Genomic DNA, 9,997 nt, shown 5'->3' with positions numbered 1-9,997 from the left:
GGTAGCCGTTTGCATACAATGCATACTCTCTCTCTCTTCATGTGTGTGTGTGTGTTTTTGTTGTTGTTGTTGTTTTCTTTTTACTTATGTAAACTGTGCATTAATCAACAGCATTTGTAGCTATAATGTTCGAGTTCCCTTTTGGCTTTTCTGATTCATATGAATATATAGAAGAAATCTGTGCATGGTCCTTGTGTGAAAGGTGGCACCACCAACAAATTCACAGTGGAAACAAGGTATTTATGACGGATTCATGGTGAAGTGTCACAAATCTATGAGGGGCCGTACAAGCCAAAATTCATACTTTCACTCTCACATACATATATTCTTCTTCCATGCACATGTATTGTCACTCTCACATACATATATTTTCACTCTCACATACATGTATTCTTCTTTCATGCACATGTATTGTCACTCTCACATACATACATTTTCACTCTCACATACATATATTTTCACTCTCACATACATGTATTGTCACTCTCACATACATACATTTTCACTCTCACATACATGTATTTTCACTCTCACATACATGTATTGTCACTCTCACATACATGTATTTTCACTCTCACATACATGCATTTTCATTTATGCATTCCTACATTTTGCTCTCATTTACATGCATTCAAAATGCATTTAATCTTACAAATAATATATGTATGTAAGAAGAGAATGCATACATATCTGAAGAAAATATATGTATGCAAGATAATAATGTATGTGAATGAAAGAGTATAGTGGAGTTTAATGGAAACGGAAGGCTGGGTGTCTGTACCGCTGTTATTGGCTGAGAAGCACGCGCGGGTCACTTTCAAGTGTCTGACAGCATGGAGGGGGGGAGAAGAAACTCGAGTTCTTCAGCAAGCTGTCGGGTTGTTAAGAAATATTTTATCATCTCCTGAAACGGTCACAACGTTGTCCTCGTCACTTGATCGAGATGGGACGGGCTCAACTGCACCCAGTGTTACCCACAGCACGGTGGAAAGTGAGATGAGGGAACTTTTTAGACCAGCTAACACCCGGGTAGCTTCAACGAGTCAAGTAGCTACACGGAGTTCGACTGGAGTGGGGCAGTCTTTGCGATATCAGACCCAGAAACACTTTGGCAACTGGAACTGCAGATCAAGGAAAAGGTAAGAAAAAAACAGTTTGCCACTTAACTATACAACTGCGAAATACAAAATACGAAATGTGCTTTGCTGATTTAACAACGCACTTTGTTACCCTTATAAATTTTTAGCCCTAGCTAATTTATTCAGCAGCATCCACATTAAGAACAGTAAAGACCGTGGCATTTATTTCAATATTAGTGGCTGTTTGTACTTGTGACCCGAGTGTAAGTTGATGCTTACTTTAGGATTAATTTATATTAAATCTTCTTTATTAATGTGGGAGGTGGTAGCTACATTAGCCTGCTAAATAAAAGGTTGGGTTAATTTTCTTGTTGTTTTTGTTTAGTTTTGTATTTATTTATTTATTTATTTTTTGGGGTAGAATTTTAATCTTGCTAGAAGACATCAATCCAACTCTGTGTTGTGAGTGGATCAATATCTGTACCACTGTAGAGGTAGATAAACATGGATGCCAAGTCCAGTTTCTACAGTGTATGAAATAAGAAAAAAAGAAATATGATTGGTGTCTTTTTTGTTCTTTAGTCAAAGTAAAAAGTAATAGCAAATGTTTCTATGTATGCCTCTTTGTAGGTGTATTTCATTTTAAAGAGCAGTAAAAAAAATCCTTATGCAGTTTATTTTTTGAGCTTTTGTGATTGAAGGGGCCGCACTGTAGTTGAACTGGAGCATTTAGATTTTCTTTCACTGTACTATATATATATATATATATATATATATATATATATATATATATATATATATATAAGATTACGTGAAGTACCCCCAGAAGGTCTGCTAGATGATGTTAATGCAGCACTACGGGCAATACCTACAACCACGATTACCGACACTAACAAGCTGATCTACAATACGGCAGCAGTGATCAGTGAGATGCTTGGTTACAAGTTGAACAGCCACAAGGGGCAGTACCCTCCATGGAGAAGGAGGCTAGAGGGCAAGATCAAAGTAGCACGGAGGGAGGTTAGCCAACTAACGGAGTTGCAGAAAGGTGCGACAAATAAGGTGCCTAAGAAATACAGCAAGTTGTCCATACCTGAGGCCTTGGAAACTGCCAAGCAAAGACTCACAGCCTTGGCCAGCCGCTTGAGGAGGTACACCAGAGAGATAGAAGGCAGGAGAATAAACCAGCTGTTCTCCACAGAACCAGCAAAGGTGTACTCTCAGTGGCAAGGGAACAATAAGAGGACAGCACCACCAAGGCTGGAGACGGAGCAATACTGGAAGAGCATATGGGAGAAGGATGCAACCCATAACGGCAATGCTCAGTGGCTAGAGGATCTGAGGGCAGACCACAGCGACCTCCCTGAACAGGGTCCAGTAACCATCACAGTGGCAGATATCCAAGAAAGGGTCTCCAGTATGAAGAGTTGGACAGCACCAGGGCCCGACATGGTTCACGCCTACTGGCTGAAGAAGCTGACTGCACTCCACGAGCGTCTGGCAGCACAAATGAACCAGCTGCTAGTTAACGAAAGACACCCGGAATGGCTAACTGAAGGCCGGACGGTCCTGATCCCCAAGGACCCCAAGAAGGGACCGGTCCCCTCCAACTACCGACCAATAACCTGCCTCAGTACTACATGGAAGCTCCTGTCAGGCATCATATCGGCTAAGATGAACAGGCACATGGGTCAATACATGAGCGGGACACAGAAAGGAATTGGCAAGAATACCAGAGGTGCAAAACACCAGCTACTGGTAGACAGAACAATCAGCCGAGACTGCAAGACCAGACTGACCAACCTGTGCACTGCCTGGATTGATTACAAGAAGGCCTATGACTCAATGCCCCACAGCTGGATACTGGAATGCCTAGAATTGTACAAGATCAATGGGACCCTAAGAGCCTTCATCAGGAACTCAATGGGGATGTGGCGTACAACACTAGAGGCCAACTCCAAGCCCATAGCACAAGTTACCATCAAGTGCGGGATCTACCAAGGAGATGCTCTGTCCCCACTGCTGTTCTGCATAGGCCTGAACCCCCTCAGTGAGATCATTAACAAGACTGGCTACGGATACCGACTACGGAACGGAGCAGTTGTCAGCCACCTCCTGTACATGGATGACATCAAGCTGTATGCCAAGAGTGAACGAGACATCGATTCACTGATCCACACTACCAGGCTATACAGCAATGACATTGGAATGTCGTTCGGACTGGAGAAGTGTAGTCGGATGGTAACAAAGAGAGGGAAGGTAGTCAGAACTGAGGGGATTGAACTACCAGAAGGCAACATTGCAGACATAGAGGACAGTTACAAGTACCTGGGGATCCCGCAGGCAAATGGGAACCATGAAGAGGCCGCTAGAAAGGCTGCAACCACCAAGTACCTGCAGAGGGTCAGGCAAGTCCTGAGGAGTCAGCTGAATGGTAAGAACAAGATCCGGGCCATCAACACATACGCCCTGCCCGTGATCAGGTACCCTGCTGGGGTAATAAGCTGGCCAAAGGAGGAGATAGAAGCCACTGACATAAAGACAAGAAAGCTCCTGACCATGCATGGAGGGTTTCACCCCAAGTCCAGCACCCTGAGGCTGTACGCTAAGCGGAAGGAAGGGGGCCGGGGACTGGTGAGTGTCAGCACCACAGTCCAGGATGAGACAAGGAACATCCAAGAATACATTGGGAAGATGGCCCCAACTGACCGAGTGCTCAGTGAATACCTCAGGCAGCAGAAACCCAAGAATGAGGAGGGAGACGAGGAACCATCATGGAAGGACAGGCCCCTGCACGGTATGTACCACCGGCAGATAGAGGAGGTGGCTGATATCCAGAAATCCTACCAGTGGCTGGACAAAGCTGGACTGAAAGACAGCACAGAGGCACTAATCATGGCAGCACAAGAACAAGCTCTGAGTACAAGATCCATAGAGGCTGGGGTCTATCACACCAGGCAAGACCCCAGGTGCAGGCTGTGTAAAGATGCCCCAGAGACTATCCAGCACATAACAGCAGGGTGCAAGATGCTAGCAGGCAAGGCATACATGGAACGCCATAACCAAGTGGCCGGCATAGTGTACAGGAACATCTGTGCCGAGTATAACCTAGAAGTCCCGAGGTCAAAATGGGAGATGCCCCCAAGGGTGGTGGAGAATGACCGAGCTAAGATCCTGTGGGACTTCCAGATACAGACGGACAAAATGGTGGTGGGTAACCAACCAGACATAGTGGTGGTAGACAAACAGAAGAAGACGGCCGTAGTGATCGATGTAGCGGTTCCCAATGACAGCAATATCAGGAAGAAGGAACACGAGAAGCTGGAGAAATACCAAGGGCTCAGAGAAGAGCTCGAGAGGATGTGGAGGGTGAAGGTAACGGTGGTCCCCGTGGTAATCGGAGCACTAGGTGCGGTGACTCCCAAGCTAGGCGAGTGGCTCCAGCAGATCCCGGGAAAAACATCGGAGATCTCTGTCCAGAAGAGCGCAGTCCTGGGAACAGCTAAGATACTGCGCAGGACCCTCAAGCTCCCAGGCCTCTGGTAGAGGACCCGAGCTTGAAGGATAAACCGCCCGCAGGGGCGTGCTGGGTGTTTTTATATATATATATATATATATATATATATATATATATATATATATTAGGGGTGCAACGATACACAAAATTCACGGTTCGGTTCGATACTTTGGTGTCAAGGTTCGATATTTTTTCGATACAAAAAAATGTTCATGCCTTTTTAATTTGTCATTTATTAAAATTATAAATATATATTTTAACTCAAAAGTACAGTTTTTAAATTTAACCCTAACCCTTGTGCGTGTTTTTTATTTTGACAGCGAATGCACACCTGCGGACCACTTATGTGCAGCCCTGGTTATTTAGCTCGTCATATTGCAGCCACAGAAATTATTTTGTCCATGAAACCATAAAGCTGCACTTTCTTTTTGCCTTAAAGTCTGATTTGTCATAACTTCTCCGTTTTGTGGTAAGCTTTTCTTTGGCTGTCACTTCTTCACCCTGACCTGTCTTATTTGGCTCAGCAGAACTGAAATGCTTTTACACATGCACTCACATAAGCTCAGCGATTCTCTGCGCGATCAACCTCTCACATGTTTAAGCTTGCTGCGGGAGATTTCACTTGTCATGTTTGCATAGTAAGCTAACGATTAATAAGACGATGTCAGAGGAATTGGTGCACAAATTATCATCACTCACAGATCAGTGCTGTCGCTCTCTATACACAGTTCGCACGATTGCAAAGTGAAAGCAAAAAACAAGCGCAAATTCAAACGCGATTTCAATATGTCACATATTGACAGTGGCTCACCGATGCCAATGACATAATTACCCAGCTACATTTCTGAAAGAATGCAAAAGCATTGACATATATTTTTCCTTCCTACAATAGCCCGACGGGCAGGGAGGAGATAGATTTTGGTAGCCCGACTGAAAAAATCGCTAGCTCCAGGACGTCAGGCTAGCGATATTGCAAGCCCTGTATCTGATTGAGGAATCGCTCATCTTTGGAAAAGAGAGTTTATTACAGAGAAATGTCTCTTTCCAAAATAAAAGCTATACTATCCGCTTCTTCTGGGCTATATTCTCAGCAGCATAAGGAGAATCATGTGCTAACAGCTGTCTAAATGACTCGGCTAAAGTTAGTAGCATGCTTGTTGTTTTTGTCTTTGCACTAGGATGATGTCGGCATAAATGTGCAGTCATATTCGTTGTGTTCCCACTAGTGCTTTCAGGTTAATCTCGTTGAAATGACCTTAACGCCACAACACGGCAAATCTCCGTTAACGAGCTACCGCCGATCGCCCCGTGCATGGGGCTAGACGGCCAACACGTTAACGAGCTAACTGCGCTAACACACTAGTTCCCACTAGTAATTGAGCATTGCATGGCACATCCAACATACTGTTTTACTTTAGTCCATGACTCGCTTACCTTCAGGGTCATACGTCACATGAAAACCAAAATAATTCCAAACGCCAGATCTGAATGAGAGTGGGGGAGGTCCATGTTGCAAGGAGAGGTTAACTTCTGTCTTGCTAGCTTGCCCTGCGCTCTTCCTTCTGACTATGCTGTCTGTGTTGAGCGCTCAGTGGATCTGCGCTGGACAGTGCAGCCTAGGTGGAGTAGTCGAACACAGATTCACTGAGCGCTCAACACAGACAGCATCGTCAGAAGGAAAGTTGATAAAATAAATTACAAATGTTGTATTGTTCGATACATATGCGTACCGAACCGAAAGCACTGTATCGAACGGTTCAATATCGATACGAATATCGTTGCACCCCTAAAATATACGTATATATATATATATACATATATATATATATATATATATATATATATGTGTGTGTGTGTGTGTGTGTGTGTGTGTGTGTGTGTGTGTATTTTTTTTTTTTTTTTTAATTCAAGCTTCAGTGAATTAAAATGGTCAAACCCCAAAACATTTTCTATTTTACGGACGTTTTCCATTTTTTTCAAAGGAAATTTATAAGCATGCTATTACTTTATGCATTTTTTTTCTTTCAAATTATGTTTCGGTTATTTGTGTTTGCTATTATACTCAACTCTTACATGCACGAGCAACTTTAAACATATTCAAGTGGGCTAAATGGCTAGCTGTGATACTGTTTTTTTAATATGAACTGTGTAACATTTTATTTTATTTATAAAAGCTTAGCAACAGTTTAACGTGTAAGCTGGTCACTACCAAGTGACATTAGCAACTTTCTTAAGGAACTGATAGTGTCTAAGTATAGGTAAGTAAAACAAACGATACATAAATCTGAATATAGTTTCTGTTTTGTTTTATAGGGCCAAGACACATTATCATGATACTTTCAACAAAGATGTCATCCTTCTTCCACGGCCATCAAGCAGTGTTGTTGTCAAGCATCGCACAAAACAACATTTACATGAACAACGGCATATATTGAATGGATTTGAATTCCAAAAATCCTGGGACCAGAAAACTGTCTCTGAACAAATAAGGGACGCCTTTGGAGATAAACTTTCTATTGATGTAAGGTAGGTTGTGCTAGCAGTCGAAACCTAATGCGACACAGCTTTTGTCAGTAGTCTTTTCGATATCTAGGCATTTCAAAGCTTTACATAATGATTTAAGTCAGAGAACAGGTAGACATGAATCAGTAAAGTAAACTAAAAGAACCAAATCAGTTATCCTTTCTTGAACACTCCATTTTTGGCATACTTTTTTGACATTTGTATAAAGTTTACTTCTGTTACTACTGGTTTAAGTCTGATTCAAAGACGAAAACAAGATTAGCTCTAAAAAAGTTATTGGAACATTTTTGCTGTTTTGGATTTTAAACATTTTACAACTTAACTGTTTTCCAGCCTGGAGTTCCTGATGGCTTGTGGCAACATACTGATTGCGCCCAAACTGCGGGCAGGACAGGAGCTGGATGCAAATCTCATACATAAAATTTATAAATCGAAAGCCCTATACATCAGACCATCAAAACCAATTTTGGTACATTATTTGACTTTTGAATGAATCTACATAGCACTGTACAGTAATAATATGAAGACCAAAAATTGGTGCATAAACAACCTTTGAACTTTCTCATCTCTGTTCTTTTTAAACTTGCCTTTCACCTTTTTAGTTGGATAGAATAGTACCAAGTTAATGTTCCTTTTTTAAAATGTTAATCCTAAGCTCTGGTATTGACTAAATTTACAGCTGCTCTGTTGGACTGTTTGTGAATCATAGAACGTAAGACTACTGCTGTTCAGGAGATGTGTTACAATTTGGTCTGCCTAGTATGTAAAAGTAATTGTGAGAAAGATCTATTAACTCTTGAAATTTCTCACCCTATGGTAGCTGGGATAGGCTCCAACCACCCCACCTCTGATAAGAATAAGCAGAAGAGGTTGGATATATGGTATTTAATGTTCAAATTCAAAATATGTGAATTAATATAATTATTATTTTATTTCTAAGGATGATATTACAAGCTACAGCAGTGAGGAAAACTGTGAAGAAAACCCTGTTTCATCAAGGCAGCTGCGCTCATCTTCTTCAGACAGTTTTGCCAGTTCAACAGCTGCCTTCCAACCAATCTCTGCTCCGACGCAATCTCCTGCCTCATCAGTTTGTAATGGAACATTATTAACGGAAACTCCTGCCTTGACCCATGAAAGTAGTATCTCACACAAGTACAGCAGCGCTTCAACAAACATTTCCTTCAGCCAGTTACCAGTGTCTTCATTGGAAATCTACCCTTCCACTAGTCAGCCTTCTACCTCATCATCTGCATCTTTAAGTGATCCAGTTCTGGTCCTGACGTGCCGAAATACCTCAAGCTCACCCTACCAGACCAGGAATCCAGAGAATCATTGTTCAGCATTACCCTCTACATCAACACACAGTCAATCTGTAAACTACGATAACTACCTTTCAATCATGACTCCACTATCTGACATGTCTTCTGATGATGAGGAACTTAACCAGGCTATACTAGCAAGCCTGCAGAGCGAAAGGTTAGTTTCAAATACAAATGTTTTACAGTAGCCAATTAAACACACCATATTTGTTGCAATCCAATACTGTAACCAGTGTTGTGAAGGAGTGTAATCCATCCTCAGATATTTATATGCATATATGATATTTATATTTGCTGTTAACAAAACAGTTTTTTGAATAATGTCTACAGAGTCAAATGATAATGCTGTAATGCTGGCAAATTTTATTTTATTTGAAATAGGCAGCGAATTTTTAACAGAGCCTATCTGACAATGAAGTGAAATTTACTTATTGTTATTTACTTATTGTGCATTGAAACTATTTTTCTTTGCTCTAGTGCTTTCTAGTTCTCCAAAACATATAAACAATACAAAAAGCCACTGAGCAATATACTCCTTTGTACATTTTGCTTATGATTATGATAATTTCCTTTAGGGATTATTAAAGTATGCTGATTCTGATTTTGACAAAACTTTGTATGTCCTTGTAGCCCTTGTATGTGAATGTTTTTACTGATGTTCTTTTCAATATTTTTTCTTTTTTTTTCTTTTCTTTTTTTTTTTTTTTAATCCTACAGGACTTCAAGTTGTTTGGTATCAGCAAAAGATATTTTGGAGGAACTTTCTGCAAAAGTAAACCAGCAGAAGAAATGCAAGTTCAACATTAATAGATCAACAGTCCTGGATGGAGCAATTAGAGGTTTTAAACGAGCGACATATGATCCATGCCACACAATTTCTGTCAGGTTTTCTGACGATATGGGAGTACCTGAAGAGGCTGTTGACTTGGGTGGACCAAGAAGAGAATTTCTAAGACTTCTGATCGAAGCTTTGCCCCTGTCTCCAATGTTTGAGGGTGAAGAAGGCAAAATGAACTTGGCGCTTGATAGTGCTGGTATGTGATGGACCGAGTTGAAAAACAGGAGGAGCCCAGGAATTATTAGAAAAATATAGTTTCCATTTATTTAACCCCCAAAAATTATATTTACAAGACTAATAAATGTTGAGCTCATAAAAGAGGTCAAAGACACAAAACTGAACTCAGGCAAAGACTGCAAACTTAACAAACCAAATGACTGCCACAAACAAACATAATTGACCTAAACATGAAATGACATACAAGGGTATATATAATGGCTGATCAGACCATTGTGACACATGAGGGGTAACAAACAAAACTAAATCATAAATCACAAACGATGCAGTACAATCTAGTTTGTTAATAAACTAAACACTAAAGAAGAAAACCAAAAACCCCATTAAACCCTAAACTCAAAAATGTAATTAAATACAAATACTTTGTTTTTGCGGTTTTCGTCCTGGTCGCGGAACACTGGACCAGCTCTTTATCCTCTCCAGGATGCTTGAGGGTGCATGGGAGTTTGCCCAACCAGTCTACATGTGTTTTGTGGACTTG

The 9,997-nt window shown here is 41.1% G+C and overlaps 1 protein-coding gene across 1 annotated transcript; it reads left to right on the top strand.

The window, feature by feature from the left end:
* The first annotated feature begins 753 nt into the window (after positions 1-753).
* Positions 754-9,506, top strand: LOC146684470 (uncharacterized). The gene is made up of 5 exons (XM_085444635.1): positions 754-1,139; positions 6,910-7,122; positions 7,453-7,588; positions 8,060-8,598; positions 9,159-9,506. The coding sequence occupies exons 1-5, from the start codon at positions 754-756 to the stop codon at positions 9,481-9,483; spliced, it is 1,599 nt and encodes a 532-aa protein (XP_085300761.1). The 3' UTR covers positions 9,484-9,506.
* The last annotated feature ends 491 nt before the right edge of the window (positions 9,507-9,997 follow it).

Source organism: Copadichromis virginalis, linkage group LG20 (genome assembly GCF_057382275.1).
Source record: "Copadichromis virginalis isolate Kocher_CV1m ecotype Utaka linkage group LG20, C_Virginalis_male_GT1.1, whole genome shotgun sequence".
Taxonomy (NCBI): domain Eukaryota; kingdom Metazoa; phylum Chordata; class Actinopteri; order Cichliformes; family Cichlidae; genus Copadichromis; species Copadichromis virginalis.
The sequence above is the reverse complement of the archived record's forward strand: the minus strand, read 5'-3'. Positions and strand labels throughout refer to the sequence as shown.

Excerpts from the sequence above, each read along its gene's own strand:
- LOC146684470 (XM_085444635.1), top strand. The coding sequence starts at position 754 with ATGGAAACGGAAGGCTGGGTGTCTGTACCGCTGTTATTGGCTGAGAAG. Across the intron at positions 7,123-7,452 it reads AAACTTTCTATTGATGTAAG|CCTGGAGTTCCTGATGGCTT; the intron begins GTAGGTTGTGCT and ends ACTGTTTTCCAG. Across the intron at positions 8,599-9,158 it reads GCAAGCCTGCAGAGCGAAAG|GACTTCAAGTTGTTTGGTAT; the intron begins GTTAGTTTCAAA and ends TTAATCCTACAG.